This window comes from Xenopus laevis, chromosome 5L (genome assembly GCF_017654675.1).
Source record: "Xenopus laevis strain J_2021 chromosome 5L, Xenopus_laevis_v10.1, whole genome shotgun sequence".
NCBI classification, from domain to species: domain Eukaryota; kingdom Metazoa; phylum Chordata; class Amphibia; order Anura; family Pipidae; genus Xenopus; species Xenopus laevis.
Genome location: NC_054379.1, coordinates 86,594,406 through 86,621,736, shown reverse-complemented (window position 1 = coordinate 86,621,736; position 27,331 = coordinate 86,594,406). Strand labels below are relative to the sequence as shown.

Below are 27,331 nucleotides of genomic sequence, written 5' to 3'. Positions count from 1 at the left end.
TGAAAATGCAATATTTCCTTTGCCTTTATATTGTTCTCAAATCCTCTAACTTCTAATATCCTTTTATTTCACTGTAAGGGGAACCATTTCTACATAGAGTTTACAAAAAAACCCAGCTAGACTGAGAACTGAACCCAAATCCTAATCTTTTTATTCAACAATAATCACCTAAAAATATGTTCCTTTCAGTTGTTTGGGGCTGTAATGTCACTGAAAAAAATCAGTATGGCTAAATACTGATGATCTGGCAGCCTTATAAACAGAACAGGCATTGAGCAGCATCCCAATCCACACCCAAAAGCTGATGCATCCCTAAAACTCCTGAAGGACTGCACTTTCTAACAAATTCCTAGTCTGATACAGTATTTCTGGAATACCATTGTGGTTGTGCTGCTATGAACAAATATTGGGATTTGTGCAATTTAATACCCGTCTGGTGTACTGTAACAGTATGCATGTTTGACTGGGCAGCCCCTTATAAGCTTCTTCTAACACTGTAAGGTGGCTTTTGTAGGGGTAATGTGGATGTGAGCAAATAGTCATTGTTTAATAGTGACTGAAATTATGATAATGACAAATCCCCCTTTCATTGCCATCTATAACTCAAGCATACAAAAAAGCATATCATAGCACAAGGGCATTAACAAGGAAGAAGAATCTCATTTATTACATTCAACTTCTTCCACATACACAGTTCCTTTGAAAAATCAAAGATATGGAATAAAGAGTACCCCTCTGCACTAGTAACAAAACTAACCTAAAACAAAGATTCTGTCATGATTTTTTATGATGTAGTTTTTATTTCTAAATTACACTGCAAATAATTCACTCTACTATATAAAAGTGTATTTTTTAGTTGTAATATTGGTGTGTATGCAGTCAGCTCAGCTCATTTTGCCTGGTCATGTGCTTTCAGAAAGAGACAGCACTTTAGGATGCAACTGCTTTCTGGCAGGCTGTAGTTTCTCCTACTGAATGTGATGCAGTGGAACCTGCCCTTTTTATATTGAGTGCTGTTCTTAGATCTACTATGCAGCTGTTCGCTTATGTTAGGGAGCGGCTATCTGGTTACCTCCCTGTTGTTCTGTTGTTAGGCTGCTGGGGGAGGAGAGGGAGGGGGAGATATCACTCCAACTTGCAGTACTGCAGTAAAGAGGGACTGAGGTTTATCAGAGCACAAGTCACATGACTGGGGGCAGCTGTAAAACTGACAATATTTCAAAATTAAATATAAAAAATCTGTTTACTCTATGAGAAACGGATTTCAGTGCAGAATTCTGCTGGAGCAGCAGTATTAAATGATGTGTTTCAGAGAGAAAAAAAACATGTTTCAAATTACAGTATCCCTTTAAAACAAAGGTCACAATGCATTTCCATTAGATGCCCCTTTAAGCCGTAATTAAGTTAGGTGTAAGGAGGGCAAATTCAGACTTGACATGATTTAGGAAAAGCCTGGAAAAAAATTATATTTGAGCAGTCAACGTGTTCAAGAAATTATAATTTGTTTGTAGATACAGTAGAACCCCCGTTTTAAGTTTTTCGGGGACCAGAAAAAACATTGTAAAATCCAGGAAAATGTAAAATCAGGGAAATGTATTATGCATATTATATAGGTGGAACCACAAAACAACAATGTAAATGAGGGAAAACTTCAAATTAGGGGATGTAACATTGAGATTTCAATGTATGCTGCTGGATTCACATTTAACCTGCCTTTGTATTCAAACAGAAACCCACATTACAAGATCTAGCATTTTGTTATTATGTTCCCTAGCGCTGTACAATGAACTGGGGAGAACACACACAGTAGGATAATCAAAGTTTAAAGAATGTTGGAAGCTGCAGTAAAATGTAATTTTCCCTTTAAATGCTTCAGAAGTGACACAACCTAAAATTATAACTTAGCATTGTTTATATATAAATATATATATAGAGCTGTGGAGTAATTTTGGGTATCTGGAGTCAGAATCACCAAAAATGTACAGACTCCTAATAAGTTTAAATACAAACACTGAAAACAATCAAATCAGATTTAAAAGCTTCTATGAAGGAGGATACTGCGGAAGAACAATACTTTAGTTATTTTTGGATTTAACAGCTCCTTTACAGCTATATGCCAGGTTCAATAAATATACTAATTGTTTTAGGTTTTCCAATTGTTTTTGGTTTATGTAGTTCAACTTAGATTTTGGTTTAGAATAACCAAAGGATGTGGTTTATATTTTTGAGCTTGTATGCGGTGTACTTAACTTCTTTCAATCAACATAGAAAATACATTAGTATATTAAAGGAACAGTAACACCAAAAAAATGAAAAGGTTTTAAAGTAATCAATATACAATATACTGATAGCGTGTACTGGTAAAGGCACAGGTTACAGATAAGCACTATCCATTGGAATGGTGTTTTATATGTTATGTGCTATGTAACCTGTGCATTTTCTTTTTCCAGCTTGAATGGCTGCCCCCATGGCTACACAGTAGCTTATTTATATAAACTATAGTAGTCTTTTTGAAGCAAACATGCCAGTTTACCAGTGCAAAGCAACAGTACATTATATTTTAATTTACTTAAGAGTCTTTCAGTTTTTGGTGTTACTGGTCCTTTAAAAACAGAGGAATCTGCGTTGGAGTCACCATAAACCAAGGAGTTGGGAGTCAAAGGATTTATGTACAAACTCCACAGCCCTGCATATAAACATATGTTGCAATTTGACTGCTGCAGTTGTTATGCTTAAAGTAATCCATTACCAGCCAATTTGTTTGGTCACACTTCATACAATAGCTGTGCTCACATAAGGTCTTATATTGCAGAAATGAACATATTCTCTGCCTACAGCCTACAGCATCCAAGTATGGACAGCAGGTTTCAAATTCGTAAAAATGGGAAATGGCAGTAGGCCCAGGTATTTTGATGCCTTACATTCTCTTTGCCACACATATGCCAGTATCTTAAGGATATTTTAACACTGCAGAAGAGTGAGTTAAGATGATAATGTTGTAGAAAGCCAATTTGAGAATAGAAATGATGAGGCAATAAAACAAAAAAGAATAAAAAGTATATGTAAATAATATTACATAAAGGATATAGAACATTAGAAAATTCTTAGGAATTTTGACATTGAACATTTAACAAGGGAATATGTAAAGGGTGAAATGCCCAAGATCTCACCATGTGCCACTGCCTTTAGCAAATAGACAATGAAGAGCAGGGGCTTTAACAGCATTGCTAAAATGATTTCCAGATATATTTTTCTCCATGTGGAATACTCCTATATAAACCTTTACATGGCTCTCTTTGCTTGTAATAGGGATATGGACACTATGCACAGAATTGCCCTTCTTTTGTTACATTTACAAAACAACTAAAGCAATGGGTTATCAGTATTCTAATTCTTTTAATACTTTAGGATTATGCCTGGTGCGATAACAACAATCCAATAGCAAGAAAGCAAATTCTATCATTAAGCTTTAATTGTTTTGTGAAGCTTGCATTAATCACAATGTTTAAGTACCAGGGATGGAATTATAATAATTCTGTAAAACAAATTTAAACTAGCTAAGTAGGTCAGCGCGGCTAACATGCGCCACAGGACCTCTGGGAATTCATCCGTTAATGGCTATTTGTGTGCAAATGAGCACCCTCTAACCTCCTCACAATCTTATGTAGCTGAAGGGCATTTCTTTTAGCTGGAAGCATCTTCTTACATATAAAGACATAAGATACAAAGAAGCAATTTGATAGGAAATAATTAGTCAACCCACCTTTGAATCTAAGTTCTATTCAGGATCAACCCAAAGAAACATCATTGATTTGGACATAGAGATATTCTGTAAGAACATCGCTGCATCAGATGCTCAGAGTAGAGTACAATGCTTGAAACAATCGTCCACCATAATTTTCCCTTAGTCCCAAAGGACAGTGTCTCAAAATAAACTATTAGCTCTTTTGAAAAACAGATTGTAGTACAGAATTTTGCTGGATAAGCATTTTTAATGGATATATTTTGAAAAACATGTTTTCCTGTGACAGAATCCCATCAATATTTGTCTTTGTCCTATGAAAAGTCTATTGTTGTGGCAAACAGACCTAAGACTACTAGTGCTAGTCTTATTGATAACTTTGTCCTTACTTGTAAAGCACAAACATTTCCTTCTAACTTTTGTTCTTGTTGAATGAATACCTTTTCTTGCTCTGTATCTAGGAGCATCCCATCAGCTTTTATTCAGGGTGTGGTAGCCTTTGGAAAGCTTGAATTGTAGGAGCAGGGTGGTTTTGAAAAGTTTCTTTTGAATCTGCCTTTATAAGACAATCCTCCAACTAAGGAACTATAATCACACCATAGGCTCTAATGACTTGCTACTGCTGCAACCATTAGGTTTGTAAAAATATTGCATTAAGCACTTGTCATCCCAAAAGACAAGGCTGCAAAATAAAGGTGGTATAAACACAAGGCAGTATGAATAGCAATCCTAAAGAAACTTTGTTTAGTTTGGGCTTTAGAGTCTTAACTTGCCATAAGATTTTTTTCCTCAACCAAAGGCTCCAGTTCCAAACGACTTTTCTCCCTCAAAAGGGTGGAGTTAATAAGGGATTTTTGGAGGCAACATCAGCACTAAATGGCATGATCTAAAGTGTTCTTCTGGCTAATATAGCAAAGACTGTAGATTTAGCTAGAACATCAATGCATGCTAAAGCTGCCTCTGTAAGCAAAGTAGAAGCCCAAAATGTCAGCTAACTTTTCTTTAAACTTCTTTTCTAAGGATTTTTGGACTACTTTATCCAGACTTTTAGTGATCTAGCTACCCAATGACTAGCTGGAAGGTTCTAATCTATTGGATTTTTTAGACCCAACATTCCAAAGGAACAGCTGTTACCCAAAATGTGATCCAAAATTCAATTCCTCTCCAGTATGAACTGTTGGTACTTAATCTTCTCTTTAATAGCTTTGAAAATGAAAATACTTTTTTTTTTTCATTACTCCCTGAATTCCCAAGCTGTGCAGGGGAGCCTTACTCAGCTCACTGCATTGTATGATAGGAACCAATCAGCAGCTAGCAGGACCGGATAGGGAACTGAAGCCTGTCTTTGCTTGTGTGACTGCAGGGCTGTGATTGGCTGCCCCTTCCTACTGTGCTTCTGGCAAGGACCGTTAGGACACGCCCACCTATCATTTGAAACAGGGACCAGAAAACAGCTATAGTGAGCTGTAATAAAGGGGCTATTTTTAAAGATATTTTTTAGCACCATGTAAAAGCAACACTATATATTATTCATAATTTCCTACAAAATGAGGGGTTTTTCATTCATGTCTCCTTTAACAAAGAGAAAAAAACTGCTGTAACCAGTAACCATATTAATTGGCTTAAAGAGCAGTGTTCTCCCCAGATCCTTTTAGCTGGGTGCATCACCTGTCAATTCTACAGAACTGCCTCCTGCCCTCTGTTCCCAGTCAGGTCCAAATCTTTCTTACAGAAGCCAGTAGGACAGCACACTATATTTGCAGAAGCTGTCAGATATTGCAAAAACTGTTGTAATAAGACTGGAAAAGTGTGTGGGGGGGGGGGGGGGCTTGTACATATTTATTTTCCCTTGCTGGTTCAATTTTTCCCTCCCACCACTTTTTTTTTTGTGGGGGAACATTGAAGTGATAAACAAGTGTAGCAAAGGCCAAGGAACTCCAACTGGCTGTTAATGACATCTTAATGCGGCCTTTAAAGGAATTGTTCAGTATGAAAATAAAAACTGACTAAAAACTGCAAAATAAAAAATGTTTCTAATATAGTTAGTTAGCCAAAAATGTAATGTATAAAGTCTGGAGTGACTGGATGTTTAACATAATAGCCAGAACACTACTTCCTGCTTTGTAGCTTCTTGGTTACCAGTCAGTAACCAATCAGTGACTTGAGGGGGGGGGCACATGGGTCATAACCAATTGCTTCTGAATCCGAGCTGCATGCTTAGGATCAATTGCAAACTCACTGAACAGTTATGTTCCATGTGGCCCCCCTTCAAGTGGCTGACTAACTCAGAGTCATAGAGCTGAAAAGCAGGAAGTTGGATTCTGTTCTGTTATATTAGACATTCAGTCACTCCAGACTTTATACATTACATTTTAGGCTAACTAACTATATTAGAAATATTTTTTATTTTGCACACCCTGTCTATTTAGCCAGTTTTTGTTTTTATACTGAACTGTTCCTTTAAATGAAGTAAGCAAGCCAAAAATGTAAGAACAGCACTGCTGTACTTTACTAAAGTACTGCACATGTACGAAAAAGGCGGAAAGGCATATTGTAATTCTACAGGGGAAAGCTTAGATTTTTACATACATACTAACTATACACACACATATGTATCATAATGAAGTGCATCCCTAGGGATATTCCATTCTTTTGATGAGGGGTCCATGCATTGGGCAAAAACTGACGCAGATATACATTTTTGGGTAGACAGCATTTTGCAATATGTCATCTATTGGAGCAGTATAAAAACAGAAATGGAGCAGTGACTATGGATTATATAATATATACTTTTTATACCTGGCAATGTAAAACATTTACAGAAACATACCGAAATTCTTTAATGCAAAAGATGCGACGGCTTAAACAACCTGAAGCAATGCTTTATCAGCCTGCAAAAGGCAGAGGAAACATTGAAAGAGGCTGTTCTGCACTACCGGGTAGTTAGCAGCCAGCTTTAGACTACTGTCATTATAAAGGCAAGATGACACTGTTCTCTAATCCAGCTAAAGCTGATAAGTACCATCAACCTGTCACTTCCTACACTTCAAAATTCTCCCATCTCAGCTTCAAAGAGTTTTTACATTTCGATTTCTTTTGCTGGCAGCCTCTCATTCTCCCACGGTGCTCTAATGCTGCATTTGCACACCAGGGTGACTCCCCACCTGAATAGCAGGTCATCCCCTGCTCACTGAGCTCATCTGTGGCCCATGTGCTAGGCAATTTAGATCCAATCAGCCCTTATTTAGCTCAAGAGTAATGAGCAGCATAGTGACACAGAGTTAAGCCTGACCCTCAGGACACTGCTCATCAAGCAGTAAAACTGTGACAAAATCATTCATCTTCTACCCGCTGGCAAGAAATAATACTCACATTCTCTGTATTACTTTTCAGGACACACACACAAAAAACCCTGCTGAATTTTCATGATGTGAGACATTAATTTGCAGAGAGATGAATTCCCTTAAACCCCCTACTGCTATGAGCTCACCACAGGGAAATAGGCCTTAGGAGACTGAATAAGAATAAAGAAAATTGCTACCGCTTTCTTTTCATTTTAAATAAGCCTTGTATCTGACATACTGTACATACACAGAACATCTGACAGGGTAAGGAAAGAAATGAGAAGTCACTGTAATTTCAAAAGTGATTTTTTTTTTGGTTAAACACCAGAAAAAAAGGTAAAAATTAAACATGTTGCATATTTTGGATTTCTTGACTTTTAACTGTTTAAATATATAACTAGCAGTCTAATTGATTTGGCCCATAGAGGTCTACATATGTAAAATAGGCACCAGGTTTACCGACCTGTAACAATTTTATCAGCAAGTTGACTTACTACCCATTGGACACATAAAACAAAAAACAGAAGTGGTGTCATTATCAGTCCCGTCATCAAGGGAAGGCAGGGAAACCCATTGTGTAATCCACACCCCTACACACATCCATCTACAATATTTTTTCTGGGTATTCATGGACCTTTATGGGATATATATATTTGCAATGTTTAAGGGTATAGTTTCCCTTGAAATTGGCAGTAGTTTGAAAGTTAGAGAGGAAGATGGACTGAATAGAGGGATTTTATAGAAAGATGAACAGAGAAAAGTAAACAAATAAACATGTAGTCTTGCAGCACAGAACAATTTTGTTGCCTAGGTTAAGGAACTCCAAACAGCATTTTAGAGGGAAAACATAACCACCTTTTTGACATGAGCTTATTCAGTGGGGCTTATGTAGAAAAGGTGCATTAACACGATCTGAAATTCAGAAAAACCTTTTTATTGCATACCCCATTCCACAAGAAATACCATGATACTTAGTCACAGAGTGAAAGGACCATTTTGTTAACCCGCTTAGGCTCACAATATGATCCAACCCCTGGGACCTGTATTTCCTCTGCTTTCCAGAGAATCTGTGCACTACCCTCTATGGAAATCCATCACTTCACAATGGAAAGTGGTGAGGATGGGGCTGTACTGTGAGTGGGGTTTGGAAATGGTTCTTAGCACATTTAGATTTACTTCTGGAAGGGCAGATAGTATTATACGCCTGATCTCATAAGTCAAATTAAGCAACCAGCCAAAAGGGGAGGTGTATTTTCATTTTAAATTTTTGTTCTGTAAAGAGTTAGAAATGTTTCAACCAGATTTTTTTTTTTTAATTGAGGTCTTCCTATTCTGAGAACAGAGAAAACCTTATACAGTAAAGGTTAACTTTAGACCCATGAATGCAATGGGTTGCATTTACTAAAGGTGACCTAGCCAGTGACTACAGAGGATACACGTAGGCATGTTCTATTCTTGTAGAAAAATGTATATAAATGTACTTACCGAAGCCTGGCTACAGCAGTCTGCAAGAAATTTAGGACAGAACATAACTCTGACTCTCTACAAGCTGGCAACATCATGCTAAATCCATCATTCAAAAGTTTTTCTTCCGAAAGCTGAAGGTTATGGCTGGTTTCAAACACCTCTTGTGCACCATCAACATATGTGGAAAGAAGTGTCCAGAGTGTGTGTTTTTGTCCAAAATCACCCTTTGTCACCAAGAACTCCTTGGCAGTTTCTCGGAAACTGTGTGAGAGCTTTTCTGCAAGTGCACTTATGTCCATGTTTTTTTCCACATATATCAGGAGGAATGCAAAATTACCTCTCCACAAAAGGGCCCGCTGGGAAGTACTGAGATGGCTGGGGACTAAAAACTGTAAAAGGTCTATAACACGACTAGCAATATCCTCAGTGTCTGCCACAATGCCCAACAACAGGAAAAGAATGAAAAAATTCTGTAGTCCAACTTCTGTAAGCTCCTGCATTTTTTTCTGGTGGAACTTGGAATAAATTCTGTACAAATATAATATAAAAATCAATAAACATGAAATATATGAAGGAAAAAAAAGATTTTCAATTTAAGAAGTTACATTCATTTTTTCTGGATTTCACTGGAGGTTTTGTTTTTTAAATAGGGCTTACACAAACAGATATATTCTATAAATGTAATTCCCTGCCTCTGTTGCTTATCCTAGTATGGGTTTACCGGCATGTTATTCAGTTATATGCTTGTATTCTTTCTCAAGAAATATGCTCTATATCAATAAAACCAAGACGCCATAAATAACCCATGAAATATAACAGCATATTCAGAAATTGGTCTCTGCTTATTAACAGTGTTAGTAATGCCGCTTGGTTTCCAACTCATTACACATTACTTCTAATATTATCATATTATACCCTGTATATTTCTCACTATATTTTAATAAATATTCAAACAGATCATTTATCTGATCATCATAAGTTTACTGTGATAAATATGCATTTTAAAAAAAATATGCAGACCTTCCTTTAATCTGCTTCCAAGGATGGGTTCCACGGCTTTCTTTGTCTTTTTTCATCAGCCGAGCCAAAATCCTCAAGAAAATGAGGTAGCTGTTATCAGACTTATACAAGTCAAGAGAGAGCTTATCGGTGCAGCAGCTCCTCACCACCTCCAGCATAGAACACGGGCTTTTACTGACACATGCCAATGTTTGCAAACCAAGCCAGCGGATGGTAAAAGGATTGTTCTAAAGAGATTGGAAATAAAAGTAGAAGTTTTATTAGTGTGCAGTATGATTAAAAACATCCAATGTATATTTAAAATCCTACAATAAAATGGAAATTAGATTATATAAACTAAAATAGATGTTTAGATTGCCACTACTTTAAGGGGCAGCAAGAATACCTATTACTTACCAAAGGTCACTTCCCTATGACAGTTACAGGACAGACCAGTTTTTGAAGCGATTCTACAAGGTGAGCATTATTTTTTTACATTAAATTTGACCTTCTGTTTCACTTCAGTCTTCAGCTGATGAAATCTCATTAAAAAATCCATGGCTGCTCCAAATAATTTACACATGTGAATATATTGATAAATAAGTACATCCATGTGCAACAACCCTCTAAATAAGTAGTTTGAGTAATGTAGTGCCTGTGAAATTAATGGGCAATCCTGGATGTGCTGGTGCATGGTTTTAGGTGATAGTTACCTAAGCAGGATGACTCTCAGGTTGTGAAACAGGAGTCAATTGGAAGTAACAAGCAAGTAGAAGCAAACAAAATGTCTAAAATTACCTAAAGGGGATGTTTACCTGTGAACAAATGTAAACTGCCTACAGAAATATTTAGGATGAATACTAGTGACTTTCCTTTTGCTTGTTTCTCCACAGGCGGGGGGGGCATGTGTCAAGCATTTGCTATTTTAAACAGACTAGTAAAGAAACAGACAACAATGGGAATGTGCCACAAAAAGCCACACACCATTGTCTGCCACCAGAACAAAGCCCTGCAATATTTGTGGCAAATCCCCCACCCCCACATGATTGCAATAATACCATACTGCTGTCTGTGTGAAAGGGAAACAAACAAAAAAATGCAATATTGTATCTCTGAAGTTTAATCAACATACTGAACATAAATATAGAAGTAAGACAAAACACAAAGATGTATAAATTGCAACAAATAACTGCTGTAACGATTGGATGAAACAGAGATAAGATGAGGGTTCATTTATTTGCAAGATAGATGAGGTTGGTACATTGATGAAGCATATCAAATGAGAATTTCATACAAAAGCTATTTGAATGCCTCCCCCCACAATGCCTTGAAAGCAGAGATGGGCTACAGCAACAAAGCAAAGCTAAAAACTACCAGTGTCTGCCAACAACTGCGAGGCTGTCCAATTACTCCTCACACCTAGACCTTAGATTACAATTTCCTACTTTGCTCTGTGGCCATTGCAAGTGCATGACAAAAGAAGATATTGTTAGGGTGGTGGCACACGTTAAGATTTGGGGAGATTAGTTGCCCCAGGCGACTAATCTCGCCGAAATGCCTTCCCGTTTGCGATTTGCACTCTTGCCGGCAGGAAGGCATTTAGGAGAGATTAGTCGCCTGCAGTAGAGATTTGTCCCTGGAATCTTAACGTGTGCCACCAACCTAAGGGAACAACCTGTATTAACATACATTATACATCACTCATCATTAAATCTATTGCGGACAATATAACAGTTGCAAAACATTATGTAGAAAGTGAGCACCAAGTTCATGAACTGTGGGTATGCTTACTGATCATACCTAGAGGTAGAAATATTTGATAGAAAAAAAAAATTACAGATGGAAGAATTCTTGCAAAATACACTATAACCAATGAGTATTAACACTGCCTATTTATTATTTCAGGGTAACATAACTAAGCTTATAGCTGATAAATATTTACAGAAGATCTTTTAACCTATTTTATTTAATATTAGATTGGTTCTTGTGGAGGAGATAATTTATCATAGTTTATTAACATCTGTATGTTTTAATAGCAAGTTTATTGTGTCATTGTGTATCCTTGAGACTGAAACAGGTAAAGCAAAGGCAAGTTTATTGTGTCATTGTGTATCCTTGAGACTGAAACAGGTAAAGTAAAGGCTTCATTAAAAATAAGCAAAGAAGAATGGAAAATATAAAGCAAACACACACAGTTTGCCCTGAAAAAAAACTGTTTAGAAGGCTCACAAAAGTGTGGAAGGCAGAACACTGAGCCTGGTATTTAAGGTCTGGGATGAGTTTCTTGATTCTAAAGCCCTGGCTTCTAAGGAGGGATAGGAGTTAAAAGAACAGTTCAGTGTAAACATTAAAACTGTGTAAAAGATGGGCTGTGCAAAATAAAAAAAATCTTTGTAATATAGTTAGTTACTGACTGTGTCCCCTAGGAATGAAGGGGAAGTAATGTATTTAAGGTGCTTCTAAATTATTTCATGTACACTTTGCATTCATACATTAAGAATTCAAGCATTAAATGGTGATTCATTGTTACCCAGTAAAATACAAAAGCTTGATTTTTTCAAATTTTTTTTTGTATCAAGGCTTTACTGACCAGATTTTTGCTATAATATTCCCACAGTATGGTTCCAGCGGTAAGGTTCGACTCCCAGATGTCACATAATGATAAGCAGCACTGCAGATGCATTCGAAGCTCATCCTCACGCACTCCATTCTAAACAAGAAAAAAAAGGAAACGTTTAACTTGCTGTAAAATAATGAGGACATATAAAAGAAGTTTCAGTATATGTTATTTAATAGGAAAGAGGTTTGCTATTCGTCTAGTAAAAAAAAAAAAAAATTGGTATTGGAAATACTAAAATTATTAATTTGACCACTAACTTTCTTTAAGATTTATTCTGTGAAAAGGGTATGATGAACCTGCACACTTAGGAGCACATTTACTAAGGGTCGAATATCGAGGGTTAATTAACCCTCAATATTCGACCATCAAAGTAAAATCCTTTGACTTCGAATATCGAAGGATTTATCGCAAATACTTCTATCGAATGATCAAAGGAAAAATCGTTCGATCGAACGATTAAATCCTTTGAATTGAACGATTCGAAGGATTTTAATCCATCGATCAAAGGATTTTCCTTTGATCAAAAAAGCTTAGAAAGCTTATGGGGAAGGTCCCCATAGGCTAACATTGATGCTTGGTAGGTTTAAAGCGCAGAAGTAGGTAGTCAAAGTTTTTTTTAAAGAGACAGTACTTCGACTATCGAATGGTCGAACGATTTTTAGTTTGAATCGTTCGATTCGAAGTCTAAGTCGAAGTAGCCTAAGCCTAAGCTAAGTAAATGTGCCCCTTATTGCACACAAAACAGTTACAGGTATTCAGTAATACTGAAAACTAATAGCAAGACTGCTTGGTTTAAATTCTCCCGCTTTGGAGATACTCCATAGTGACCACTGCAACGGAGGTAGCATCCAACATTTGGGTCAACAGCAAGTGGTCTTTTGTGAACCAACCATGCATGCCATGCCTATCATGTCAGTAGGCATCACAGAAGATGCAGGGCACTGGTTAACACAAGTTGTTCTTGCTAGCAACCTTACATTCCATATATATCCAATACATTTAACAAACCATATGGATCTACTTACTTATCTTACTAAGTATGTGTATATACGTTCAGTTCGTTTGAAGGGGTTTACTTGATGGACTTTGGTCAACCAAAATTAACTATGTAACTGATTTGTTTGTTTTCTCTATCAGCTAAAGAACACTGCAGAGTAGAACAGAATTCAGTTCTCCATCTTCTTTCTGATGATTCACACTACATACAATGGGCTTCTATCAGTTACCTGAGCCAACAATAAACATAATATATACAACACAAAGCTGACAATACAAAACCACCACAGTTAGCAATAGCTATTCGTTCTGCAACATTAGCTAGTATGGTATTTGTAACCTTGCAGATTTTATCTTAATGATCATTAAGATAAATCATTAGGATTTTCAACAGACCTAAGCTTAGTTTCTCAACATCAGCCTTGTGCAAACAAAGCATGTGCATTGCCACTGCTACTGACAAAAGATTGTCTACCAATGGGGCTCTATTGTCAACAACCTTGAAAACATGAACTTCTGGGCTGTTACTGTACATTTACCTGTTCGACACATCGTTATGTACCAAGTTAAAAAAACCTTAAAACAATCGGTGGGTGTCTACTGAGCAGTTTCATGGCCAATGTACATAAGTTTACCAACACATACTACCAGTAAGGGACTCGCATCACTTATAAGCACCCTGAATGCATTTTATGAGCCATATGTGCCCTAAGGAGTATAACCCATCAAAACACATATATTTTTAGAAAGTACACATTCTGATGAATTCAGTGGGTAAATATATCTTTCTACGTCAGTCTATCAAACTGCAAAGCTTTTCTTAGTGATTCTGAAATTTCTGAAAATCTTGCACAGTTTCTTACATACAAAGATAAATCAAACATAAACCCCAAATGTCTACTGAACAATACAAAGACTCCAGAAAACCATATATTGGTTCATATTCTTAAAAATCCAAAGTTTTTAGGCAAAAAACAAAAGACACTGTAATTTAAAAAAAAAAAATAAAAAAAACAAGGTTAAAAAAATCTGTTCACTTCTAAAGTTGTGTGACATTGTGTACGGGGGGGATGTAGCAGAGGTCCAAACAGCAGACATATGGTTGCAACGTGCCAGTTGTTTGGAGGCGGTCCTAGGACGAGCGGGTTGCAGGACTGTCATGACAGCCCCGCAGCTAGTCGCAGAGAGGACTGTTCTGTACCTGTGTATCACTTGATTTCTTAAGAAGGTCTTCAACAAGTTTCCAGTTTGATGATATCTTAACCTGGATTAGTAGTAGTAAATAAACAGATACAAATAAATAAACCAAATGTTTTAATTACCAAAATCAAATGCAGAAAATACATGTATGAATTGCGCTCATTACGTAGAGGAGACAAGGCTGTAAGATTGGTCCTTCAGTACAACCCTGAAGTTATTCAGACAGCGTATGGTGATTCAAGTTGACAAATGTAAAGCACAGTTTTTATTTGACATAAAGTTTATAGGGTGTAAAGCACTTACGGTTTCTTCCAGATTCCCATTCCGATCAAATGTATACAGCGGTGCAAGGTGTGCGACAAGCCACCAGCTAAGTCCTAAAGGGTCTTTACACTGCACCATACTTGAGATGTGAAAGGATTCTGTACTGTTGGAAACTTGATTAATGCTTCTTAATAGTTTATTAATCCGGATCCAAAAACTCTGGTCAAGAGAATAAACAAAAATGAGTACAAAATGTGAGATTAAAAATAATTAAACATTACTACGAATATATGGGTGTGTAAAAATAAATTGTTCAGCATGACCAACAATTTACCTCAAAAGACGATCCTTTACTTCTATGGTCAAGAAGGTGAACAAGTAAAATCCACATTTCTTTGACACAAATACAATGATAGATTTGATTATTTAAAGCTTCAGTTGGACGTACCTGAAAAAAAAATAAGACACTAAATAGCAATTGAATAAAAATATTTATATCTTAATTTTACTTACGGGGCAAAAAAAGATAATACTACTTAGAAGCCACCAGGCAGAAACAAAGTCAGAAATACTGGCCCCTGATTTAAACACAAACCAAACTTGGCATTATAAAAATGCCATTTAATTACACTGAGATTTTAGGTCTCGTTTATTAAACATAGGGATGCACCAAATCCACTATTTTAGGTTCGGCCGAACCCCCAAATCCTTGTAGAAAGATTCGGCCGACTACCGAACCGAATCCTAATTTGCATATGTAAATTAGGGGTGGGAAGGGGAACATTTTTTTACTTCCTTTCTTTTGTGACAAAAAGTCACGTGATTTCCCTCCCGCCGATATTTTGCATATGCAAATTAGGATTCGGATTCGGTTCAGCCGTGCAGAAGGATTCGACCAAATCTGAATCCTGCTGATAAAAGGCTGAATCCTGGCCGAATCCCGAGCCGAATCCTGGATTCGGTGCATCCCTAATTAAACATAACCACAGTTGCTGATGTGTAACTTTTACAACAGTTGTTGAGTGAATCAGTAATATTCATTAAAAATTACTTGCATCAAAAAAACAATTCTGCATAGTTGGGCTTTACACCAGTGTCCATCCTGTCCATCCTGCCTCCTATTCGAAACTGAACACAAGTGGCCTTTGGGACCCTGGAGTTAGCACCTCCATGGTTTCCACAGTAGTCTGCGTCATTAGAGTAAGTATACTTGTGCCTAAAAAACTGGGTGCAGACATCATATTGACACATCGGAAGTGTTGCATCACGTTCAATTGTGTCTGATTAGTAAGAAATCAAAAGAGAAGACAACTCTGTCACTGTTATTGCTCTTAAAGGGGTTGTTCACCTTCAAAACACTTTTTTCAATTCAGTTGTTTTTAGATTGTTCCCCAGAATTAAAGATTTTTTTCAATTGCTTTCCATTATTTATTTTTTACTGTTTTTCTAAAATCTACCGTAAGTTTAAATTTGAATGTTTCTGATGTTTCAATCTGCCAGCTCAGTAATTCAGGTGCAGACTCTAAACTGTTACAATTTTGCAACATTGAGTTGATACATTTCTCAGCAGCATCTTTGGAGTATTAGCAACTATTGTATCAATTCTAACAACTGCCTGTAATGAAACCCAGAGATCCTGCTCAGCAGGGACAAAGATAAGAAATGTATCAACTAAATGTATCCATTTAGAACAGTTTACAGGGTCAGCGAGCCCCCCTCCTCATAAGGTGAAATATGACACTTTATACTTCAATATTAGAAAAACGGTCATACATAGAAAATAGAAAGTCATTGGAAAAAGTCAGTTATTTCTGGTGATCTTTCTGAAAACAACTAAGTGTTTGAAGGTGAACCACCCCTTTAAGGATAATGGAAGACCTTTCCAAAAAGACAAAGTCAAGTAAATAATGGGGATTTTTTTTTTTTTTGTTACAATCTTGGCTAAGCCTACAGAACTTACTAGAAAGTTATCGCATTTGTGACTAAAGGTATCTGGTTTTGACCTTTGAACCCACTTTAGGGCAATGGTACGCATGAGGATTTTGGTTCATTATCAGTAACGTAATTAGAGGGGGGCTGGCCCTGGAGCAGGACGTGCAGCCAGCCCACCCCTCCGTACAAGATTTTCCACCCGGAATCAGTGGTGAGTGAGCTGCAAGAGGCCCTGTCCCAATCGTACCCCCTGCTCCCACAGTAGTTCTGCCACTGGTCATTATATCCTATGATTAATAGGACTGTGTTTTGGCAACACTTGTAACTCTCCTCCATTCATTCAAATGTAGGTAGAATAATTCCAGTGTGATAAGAAAGCGTTTTTAATTAGTTACAGAATAGCATGCTGGCCAGTTTCCAAGTTGTAATTTACCATGGTCTAATTATTGTAAATATTAAAATCAGTAAACCTTAATATATTTACTTGATATTGATTTACCATCTGTAAATATACTTCCCAATTTAATTAGCAATGACATATTTTTGATTGCTCACTCAGAATTCCCCCAGCAGTATTCCTACTTGGTGAACCAATTTTGTTGCATTATTTGAAGTTGTCCTGAACAGACAGGCATTTACTAGAATGGAGAAAACGTTTCTCATTGGGTTACTAGATGAGCAAATAAATGGGAATATAAAATGTAGTAAGCCATACCTGAGTATATCTATTGGCTGCATAATAAATCAGATCACATAGCAAGTGTTCACAGAGCTCTTCAAACAGGCTCACATTAGTCAAGTTTTCTCCAATCAGATTAATATACTCGTGTGCATACACAATTTGTCCTAGAAAATAAATAAGCTACATTAACAAAATAAAAAATAAATTTTTGAAAAAAGAAAAAAAAACAGAGCAGGGTTTAACTTTATTCTCAGATGACCCAAATTATGTTTGTAATTAATTTCACAATCAAAAAAAAAAACATTTTAGAATTATTACTTGATCATTTTAAAAGTAGTTTTCTATTAGAGGGACAAACATTTTACTGTACAAAAAGGAATCATGTAAATCACCATAAGTATCATTGGGTACCGAATTACGGGAAAACTATTCCAAAGTCCATTTTAAGCCACTACTTTAAAATTGTTTCATTTGCATTTTCTCTGTAATAATAACAGTAGCTTGTACTTAATGGTAAGCTCCATAAACCCATATTTGAAGCAAAAACAATCATATTTAATGTTTAAATGTTTGGCTAGACTGATGGGGGTTATGTAATAAAAGGCATTAAGCTTACCCAGGTGCAGTAATCCATAGCAACCAATCAGTAGGTAGCACTTACTTGTCATCTGTTTAAAAATAAGCAACTTATTGGTTGCTATGGGTTACTGCTCTTGGGAAAACTTAGTGCCTTTTATTACTTATGGAGAAAAATATAATTTAATTATGGAAAAACCCCTTAACTGGAAACCCCAGGTCCCAACCATTCTAGCTAGAATAATAGGTCATATACCTGTATTAAGAGTTCTGGCATTAGAGGTTCATATTTCATAATACAGGTATGGGATCCATTATCATCATCATCATTATCCGGAAACCCTTTATCCAGAAAGCTTAAAATTACGGAAAGGCCGTCTCCCATAGACTCCATTTTGCACAAATAATCCAGATTTTTTAAAAGGATTTCCTTTTTCTTTGTGATAATAAAACAATACCTTGTACTTGATCCAAACTAGAAAAAATAATTAAACCTTATTGGAAGCAAAGCCAGCCTATTGGGTTTATTTAACGTTTAAATGACTTTCTAATAGTTGTAAGATATGAATATCCAAATTATCCGGAAACCCCCAGGTCCAGAGTATACTGGATAAAAGGTCCAATACTGTATATAAAAGTCAATTTGTTTGCACTACCTCTGGTGCTGATCTGGTACTCAGTAACATACAACAGAGAAATCTCTTCATCTTAACTGCTTTGCACAACACTTGTGTCAACCTATGCAGAATTTACGATGCGTGCATTCTGTGCACTTTAATATATTCCACAATGGGAAGTGTTATGTGCACGTTAGAGCATGCTTACCTTGCATCTTATCTCCCAAAATTTGAAGAATTTCTAAAATGGACCAATGAACATCAAAGTGAAGGTGGAGTAGGTGCCAGGATGCTGGCAAGACCTTGGCAAATAAAAAGTATAAAATCAAAAAACAATACAACAGTCCTTATTATCAATTAAGAAAACACCTAACACACATTTCAAGTATGCTATTTTGCACATGGCACCAATTCTGCCAGCAAGTTGTGAACTTTTGACCAAGTCTTATGCAAGTACATTTCTAAAAATGTTTGGAGTAGAGTTGTCTGTCTTTACTTTTCTAAACAAATTATTTGCCATTTTGCTTAACTTTAGAGCATCAGTAGTGAAGCATTGTATCAAAAAGCTAACCCAGTATGCTATCACTACTTTGGCAACAACTACTCTCTGAATACCTCCAATAGGAATTGGAAATAGAACAAAAATTAAAATAACCTTTCCTTGATGTTGGAGCTGAACAGCTGCCTGAATATTGCTTGGGAGTTCATAGAGGTGCCCAATATACAAGCTCAAACCGTGAAGTTCTTCTATTAACTTAGAGGGAAGTTGGGCTTCCAGTTCCTCATAAGGGTGGACTGAAATACTGTCCATTTTTTGGGGTGGATCAAGAAATCTATAAAAAAAAAATAATAAAAAAAAAAATAAGCTAAATGTTGCAGAAATACAGTTTTTGGGCAATACCTTAAAAAAAGACCACATAGTAATTTTACTAGGTTCGTTATAAGACAGCTGATTTTTTGTATGGAATAAAGCTTGTGCTGAACTATACAAGGTAATTGAGGTGCATTTCTGCAAGTGTGTCACTGACTGCCTCCTCTTAAAGGAACAGCAACACCAAAATATGAAAGCAGTTTAAAGGAAATAACATATATTATACTGTTAGCATGCACTGGTAAAATCTGTGTGTTTGCTTCAGAAAGACTACTATAGTTTATATAAATAAGCTGCTGTGTAGCCATGGGGGCAGCCAGTCAAGTTGGAAAAAGAAGAAAAGGCACAGGTTACATAGCACATTACAGATAAGCTCTGTCCAATACAATGTTGTTTCTTCCATTAACTGCTATGTAACCTGTGCCTTTTCTCCTTCCAGCGGGTCTCCGTAAACCCCAGTGGATGATCCCAGCATGTGGATGGCCAAATCAGTCTCATATCGGCTCATTTGACAATCTCATTAAATAAGTGAATCTGGCAGTGTATGGTCACACCTTTACTCAAAGAGGAAAATGCAAGCAGAATCTGCAAAAAAACTATGTAACAGCAAAATTCTACATTCAGACATTGCTTCCAATGGACATATACAAAAGTATAAAATTAAGTTTCATTGCCCTTCTTACCTGTAAATAAATACTTTGACATAATGTAAGAACTGGACACACTGACTTCTTATTTCCTCAGCCTCAACGTGTATGTTACTTAATTGTCCTAGAAAGGAAGTCATTGAATGTAAGTAGCCTGTTTTAAAACTAAATGAACATACCTCCAAATATCATTTACAAACATTTAATATTTCCCAAGATTAGTTTAATCTCATCAGGAGATTTAGCTGTGCTTGTGCCACTTGGTATCCAAAAAAGTAGACCAAAATAAATTCAAAAAGTGTCTCAAGTTACTTCCAAATAATTCACCTGCACAATGTATGTAAAATAAGGACAATGGGAAGAGCTATGCAAGCACATATAGTGAAGAGAGAAAATGGTTGAAAATAATATAGGCAACATGATCAATATACATATCAACATATATCAAGTGTAGTAGAATGGCATGAATATGGTTAAGAAAAAATGTTTTCTTCTCATGACACTGGAGTGGCAGTGGGCATACTAGAGATTTTACTTGCCGCTCTCTGGACAAAACTGTATAGTGTTCTGGTAAATCTTAAACTGTCAAATGTATGGTTCTTAAAAACATTTTTTTCCAATGGGAATGTAGTAATCTTGTAGCAAGTCTATAAAGCAATATCAAACAGGTTTGTTTATTCCACTTTATATGCCATTTTTTAAGTAGGCCAAATTTGCAGTCTAAAGAACCTGAAACAGACCCCCACAGACTAACAGAACCATTACTTTTTAAACACTTTTCATGTCGCTTTGCCAAGATTCAAATTGTTGGGAATTCTCGAAGAATCCAGAGTATGAATTTTAGTAAATCTGCCCCTAAATATGATAAAAGGGGATTTTTTGTTTTATACTTGTAAATGCAAGTGCTGGCAGGTGCTTTAGCAATGTGTTGACTAGCATAATTACTGTGGATATTGAAATCAAAAACCGCATATTATTTATGCAAGTTAAGTTAGCTTTCTGGATAGCGGATACCAATCTATATGTATATATAACTAGAAATGCCGGCACAGCATGTATACTGGTATAAGGTGCCTGGGTGCAGAGCTATGTATTAGTATTTACAATGGCTCAAAACATTTGTCTAGGGCTGATAAATGTGTGTATGTATATATATATATATATATATATATATATATATATATATATATATGTGTATGTATGTATATATATATATATATATATATATATAACTTCCTGAGGACGGCTAATGTAGTATAGCCGAAACGTTGAAGAAAAAATAAAGACACTTTTTTGGTTTTGAAAAGTCCAATGAGTGCTCATCTTTTGCTTAGATATTACATTTGAATCTGATTAGTAGCACCTTGGCATATTCCTTTTGTTTTCTGAGTGCACACACTTAAGGACTAGTACTATATATATTAAGCTCCTGAGGCTTAATAATAAAACATTTTTTGTTTTTTCACTAAAACCCTGTGAGTGCCGCAATTCTTTTTCTATATCTATATATATCTATATATATCTATATATATATCTATATATATCTATATATATATATATACACACACACACACACACTTTTATCAGCCCTAGACAAATGTAGGGCATACACTATACATACAAGCCAGTGGCTTAACTATAAAGGAAGCAGACCCCGCACAGGGGCCTTGACCACAGGGTCTGCTTAGCATAAAAATCCCATCTCTCCAATTGCCCTTTTACTTTAAATCTAAAGATCCCACTCTTGTTAAGACACTCATACAAAGTCAGAAAGTGTCAAATAAATGGTCATATTTTCTGATACAAAAATGCACCTCTTGTGGTCATGAATGGATTAACAAATTGGTCTACAGAGAATGCCTCAGACTATAAAAGTCCTAAGGGTACATACCCATGGGAGTTCAAACATGTGCTTGCCATGTTTTGCCACAAAGCAAGGTAGCCCATGTAACCAGACATCATTCTGTCCTGACAGCAAAACAAACTGTGAAAAACAAAGCTTATCTCTGAATAAGTATTAATATATCAAATAATTACTTACCAAGGTCTAGGGACAGAGGTTGGCATAGGTTTTCCAAGATATCAAGTTTCTGCCTAAAACAAGAGATATATGGCATTAACAAGGATAATCTCACTGCTTCCAAACTGAGGTGTGTGATTGCCAACAGTACTTAGTAGGTAGATCTGAAATGATTATCTCCAAATATAGAGTAAAGTTCAGAGGACCTAACAGATCTCACCTAAACAATCCAAAAAGGAGATCAGTCGATTCAACAAGAGCAGTTTCAGCCACCCACTGAAAGCCAAAAATCTCCACAGTATCAGACTCATAATCAGTCGGAGAAGGGTCAAGTCTCAACAGAAGTCTAAAAAAATAAATGAAATAAAAAAAAAAAAAAAACATTAAAAAAATGAATGATGATAAAAGCCAGTCACAGCTGACCTGCGTGTGTGTGTGACAGTTGTTTCAGATTATGACTGTCTGCTCTTCTCTTCTTGGACCTTCAAACTGCACCTAAACAAATCCACTTTCTTAGTAGTGCAATTGTAAGTAATTGTAAAGATGCTTTTACATGGTGCTAAAAATTAATATTATTAATATTGCCCCTTTATTGGAGCTCCCTATAGATGTTCACTGTTCCCTGTTTGTATTTCAAATGAGGGGTGGGCGTTTCCTAACTGTCCCTGTCAGAAGCACAGTAGGGGCATAGGAGGACAGCCAATCACAGCCCTGCAGTCACACAAGCACAGACAGGCTTCAGTTCCCTATCAGGTCCTGCAAGCTGCTGATTGGTTCCTATCCTACAGTGCAGTGTGCTGAGAGCTGCCGGATCCCCTGCACAGCCTGGGAATTCAGAGAGCAGGAAGTGGAAGAGAAGGGTGGGATTATTAGGGTTTTTGCAGAAATATTCAATAAATCAACCTGAAAAACTTTTTTTTTTAAGCACAATTCTTCTATATCTAAAGGAGTATTATGCACTGGTACATTCTTATTTATTTTTTTTACACAAAATGTGTCCTTTTTGTATACTTCTTGGTACAAGCATGCAGAAACTATGATTGTCAATACAATCTTACAGGTAGATGCAGAAGGGAGCAGATTCACTTCTCTCAGCCTGCAAAAAAACATTCTGAGAGCAGTGGAGCCAATGCTCTGTGTGCCTTATATGCGCACTTGGTATGCTGGGACACCAGGAGATTAAGGTCTATAGCATGAGATCCCACATCAAAGGCTGATGACTTAACTTCTAGGCCTCCTCCATCTGTTATAGTATGTATTACATACAGTACTGCTAAACAGCTTACCTACTTCAACTATTTGCTGCATACAATCAATCAACTAACCTAACACTGGGCAACAACCTACAGAAATCACAGATTTCCTTACATTAATATACCTGCAGTAGCCCAATAAAAACTTACTGGTGATACATTGCTATGGCCTATTGAAGTAGCAGCAAATAAACTCAAGAGTTCAAACATTCTCAGCAAAATTCAACTTTTCAGTGAAGCTGTGCAATCTACCTACCTGCCTGCCTGTTTCTACAACTTTGCAGAGACCTCTCTGTTCTCCATCTAGTATCTACAGCAAGATGCAACTTTGTTGTACACCATAAAGAGTTACTCTAGGGCACTGGTACCTAACATGGAGGTTGGCCCCTGTGAGAATCCCAAACCCAATGATATACCTATTGCTTAAATCCCAAGGCCTCTCTTGTGGAAAGTAGTGAGAATACTTGATATTTACAGGTTAAGTGTAGTTCACCCTAAAATCTACTTTTAGTAGGATGTAGAGTAGACAATAAAACAAACTGCAATTGGGCATCTTGTTTTTTTTTGTGGCTTTTGAATATTAAACTTTCTTTTTCTTAAGACTTGGAATTTAAAACCTTACCTGGTTGCTAGAGGTTATTTATCCTAGCAACCAGGGTCAAAATGTTAGATGAATAGTAGAAGGCTTGAATAAGCCTAGAAAGATAAGTAATACAATGAAAGTGTTAATGTCAATTTGTTTTTATTGGTTACTGGGCTGAGCCAGACCTTCTTTTAGAGTCAAAACAGTAAACCTTATAAATTAGAAAGCAGAGGAGACCAAATGAACGTTACAGTTGCACGGAAGAGGTCCATACAAAGTAAAGAATAATGAAAAGGCGAATGTCCCCTTTAAACCGGATAATGGCATGTAGCAGCAGGGGCATTTGCACGTTCAGTGTCTGTACAAGGAGGCCTTCTTCTCAGAAACCTGTTTTCGAAGCACGTACCTTTTTAATGAGCCAGTTGATAAATACGAGGTAGAGGGAAATGCATTGCCATTCCCTAAGCTACTGGCAGAGGCACAGGAGAAGCAGGGAGGCCTGCATGTTTCGTCCACTAACAGTTCCGGTAAGTACGGGGAGAAGGGCGGAGTAAGGGAGCCACTGAAATCCGCTGTCATTGCACCCGCCGAGCATTCGCTACTTTCGCGGGAAAAATTCAGACAGCAATAATTGTACGGTGGCTGCTAGTTCCAAGTTGCGAAACGTCCCCGGGAGACGTCACGAACACGTGACTCTAAGATGAACACGTGACGCTAAGCCTGGGGACGTCTCTAACAACACGTGACACGGCGCCTTATTTGTCGCCTTCTTCAAGGTATATAAACAGAATGCACGTGATTCTTGCTTAGTGGGTACTCGTGGATGCGTGGATAAGAACGCGTTATTGAACGCAGTCAGTGGAATACATCTGTATTTGTGCAAAACCGATCTGCGTTTGCATCAGCCTGGGGCATTTGCTGTTGCTGGATATGATCTCTGTATGGTGTGTGCCCTTAATTTAAGGGGTTATTGGAGGAGCCTACTTATGGTTTTATTTTTTGGTGTATGGATGCTAAGTTTTGAGGTGTGTGCTTTTGGATGCTAAATTTTGAGGTGTGTGCTTTTTTTATTAACAAAAAATATGTTTTACTTTTGTATCCACATAAGAAAAAAAGGATGTTTCTACATATAACATATATCAGTGTTGTGGTAGGACTTCTACATGTCCTGCATTGTAATAAAATATAGCATAGTTATCAATAAACAAACATAATTGCTCTCATTTGTGTGTCTCGTTATTTTGGTGATGTCGTTAACTCATTATTTTTTCTTTCTATGTGGGCATAGGGTTGCCACCTGGCCGGTATTTTACCGGCATAGCCGGTAAAACACCTGCCAGGGCCGGGGGCCGGTATTACAAATTTACCGGCAATGTAGATGCCCCAATGTAGCTACCCTTAAAAAGACCCCCTCGGCCAGCCCCCAATCCCTTGTAAAACTTACCTTGTCCTTCGCTTCTTGTCCTGGCCATGGCCCGCCCCTTTGCGGTATAACCCCGCCCCTTTGATGTCACACCACACCCCCTTTTTGTACCCGCCCCCACCAGCCGGAATTTTTTTTTGGGAAAAGGTGGCAACCCTATGTGGCTAGCTGCTCCCAGGGAGGGGGAGGGGTTAGGTAGCATTTGTGTGTTTCCTAATTTAAATACATACTGTTGCCAAGGGGACCATGCTTTATCATTTTTTTCTTTTTTGTTTTCCATGGTTGCCGCCATACTTTCCATTTGTTCACAGGTAGAGAGTAGGGTATGAAGGTCTTTGAGTGCATATTCAGTTTTGAGTTTCCATTTCCTGGATATCAGGATGGCTGCTGCCGTGAAAATATGGAATAACAATGGTATCTGGTGGGGGGACATTGAGAAGGGCGATTTCTGGTTTAAAGGGGATTGTCCAATCCAAATGTGTTTTTAGAAAATTAAAGACAGACCTCCAAAATTGATATACTTGTGGGCATTCCCACCACATATGTAGCAGGGTGCCTGTAGTGTTGCATCCTCTCCAGCAGCCCTTGTTGTAAGCTGGGTAAATATGGTGAATTTTGTTAGGTGTCAGTGCCATCGGAAAATAATTTTTCTGTTGAGCTCAATATGATTAGTACAACGAGTTGCCCCTTTAGGAGCTGCAAATACTGAGTCCCACTGTCGTGGTGTAAGGTTTGTTTGTAGATCTTGTTCCCATCTGAGTTGGTATAGGAGCTTTTGATCTGGATCTTTTTGTAAGAGTAGTTTGTAGCAGTCCCCTACTGTACCTGCTTTCTCTGCACAGAAATTCCACTAGGGTTGATTGTTTAATTGTCTTGTATTTGGGAAGGTGTGACTGTAATAGGTGGCTTATTTGTAGCCAAGTGTACCTGTTTCCTTCGGTCAGGCCGAATTTCCTTTGTAGGTCATCATATGATCTTCCACTCTGATGTTAGGTACTAATAGTTTAAGATCCGCGATGGGAGTAAGGATGGAAGGGAAGTCCCCAAATTTATGCCTCTTTCTATTCATGTCCCAATATTTGAGAAGCAATTCGTTAGTGTCCAGTATTTTGGGTAGCTGTGGTCGTAGTTTTTGAGGGATCCATAAAATTTCTGCTATAGTGTCCAGAAAGGTTTCTATATCAACCCAATTTTTATGTCCTGGGATACTATGCATTCTTATCACATTTTCAAAGATGGACGCTTTGTGGTATAGGGAGAAATTTGGTACCCCCAAGCTGCCTAATTGCAAAGGGAATTGTAGCGTTTTTAAGGCTAATCTGGGTTTTTGGCCTTTCCATATAAAGGACTGGAGGGTTTTTTGGAGATCTTTGAGGAAGTTTTGTGGGATATGGACCTGTAATGTGCGGAAGAGGTATAATATGGTGGGAGTATGGTAATTTTAGTGGTGGCTATCCTTCCCAGCCATGAGCGTTCTAGTTTTTGCCATTTATTACAGTCCTGATTAAGTTAAGTAATTGGGGAAAGTTGCTAAAAGATTTAGGGATTTTAACCCCAAGGTAAGTTATATACGTTTCTCTCCATTCAAATTTATATCTCTGTTGTAGTAAGCTAGTAGTGGCATTCGGAAGGTGTATTGGCAAAGCATGGGTTTTATTATGATTTATCTTGTAGTGGGATATCCTTTGAAAAGTGTCTAGTTCCTCCATTAAGACCGGTAGTGAGGAGGTCGGGTCTGCCATAGTCAGGATTATGTCATCCGCAAACAGGCCTATCTTATGTTGCTCCTCTGCCACTGGGATTCCTCTAAAATTTGGGTGGGAGAGAATTCTCACTGCCAGAGGTTCTACCATGAGTGCAAAGTTAAGGGGCGACAAAGGGCACCCCTGTCTAGACCCATTTGTGATGTTGAAGGCATTCAATAGGGCCCCTGGTATTTTGACCTTAGCCGTTGGTGAGGTATAGAGTAGGGTAATTGCCCTGAGAATATTTCCTCAAAGTCCTATTTGCTTTAAGACTTCTTGCATGTACGTCCAGTTGACCCTATTGAACGCCTTTTCTGCATCTAATGATAAGAATAGCATAGGAAAATTGT

At 37.3% G+C, this 27,331-nt stretch overlaps 1 protein-coding gene across 3 annotated transcripts in view; it reads right to left on the bottom strand.

The window, feature by feature from the left end:
- The window catches only part of mms22l.L (MMS22 like, DNA repair protein L homeolog), a 50,882-nt gene extending 26,336 nt beyond the window's left edge, over window positions 1-24,546 (bottom strand). For 2 of the 3 annotated variants that reach the window (XM_018263375.2, XM_041563013.1), the window contains exons 1-13: window positions 24,220-24,545; window positions 22,198-22,323; window positions 21,999-22,051; window positions 19,994-20,081; window positions 19,095-19,272; window positions 18,648-18,741; window positions 17,280-17,410; window positions 14,967-15,080; window positions 14,672-14,851; window positions 14,370-14,432; window positions 12,143-12,262; window positions 9,574-9,800; window positions 8,572-9,081 (exon numbers count right to left, since the gene is read on the bottom strand). In XM_018263375.2, coding sequence (XP_018118864.1) covers window positions 8,572-9,081; window positions 9,574-9,800; window positions 12,143-12,262; window positions 14,370-14,432; window positions 14,672-14,851; window positions 14,967-15,080; window positions 17,280-17,410; window positions 18,648-18,741; window positions 19,095-19,272; window positions 19,994-20,081; window positions 21,999-22,051; window positions 22,198-22,323; window positions 24,220-24,392 — 2,057 coding nt within the window. In that variant the 5' untranslated portion in view covers window positions 24,393-24,545. Of the gene's footprint in view, window positions 1-8,571; window positions 9,082-9,573; window positions 9,801-12,142; window positions 12,263-14,369; window positions 14,433-14,671; window positions 14,852-14,966; window positions 15,081-17,279; window positions 17,411-18,647; window positions 18,742-19,094; window positions 19,273-19,993; window positions 20,082-21,998; window positions 22,052-22,197; window positions 22,324-24,219 lie in introns of all 3 variants that reach the window. The other variant, XM_041563014.1, reaches the window with a different exon arrangement.
- Between the last annotated feature and the right edge of the window lie 2,785 nt (window positions 24,547-27,331).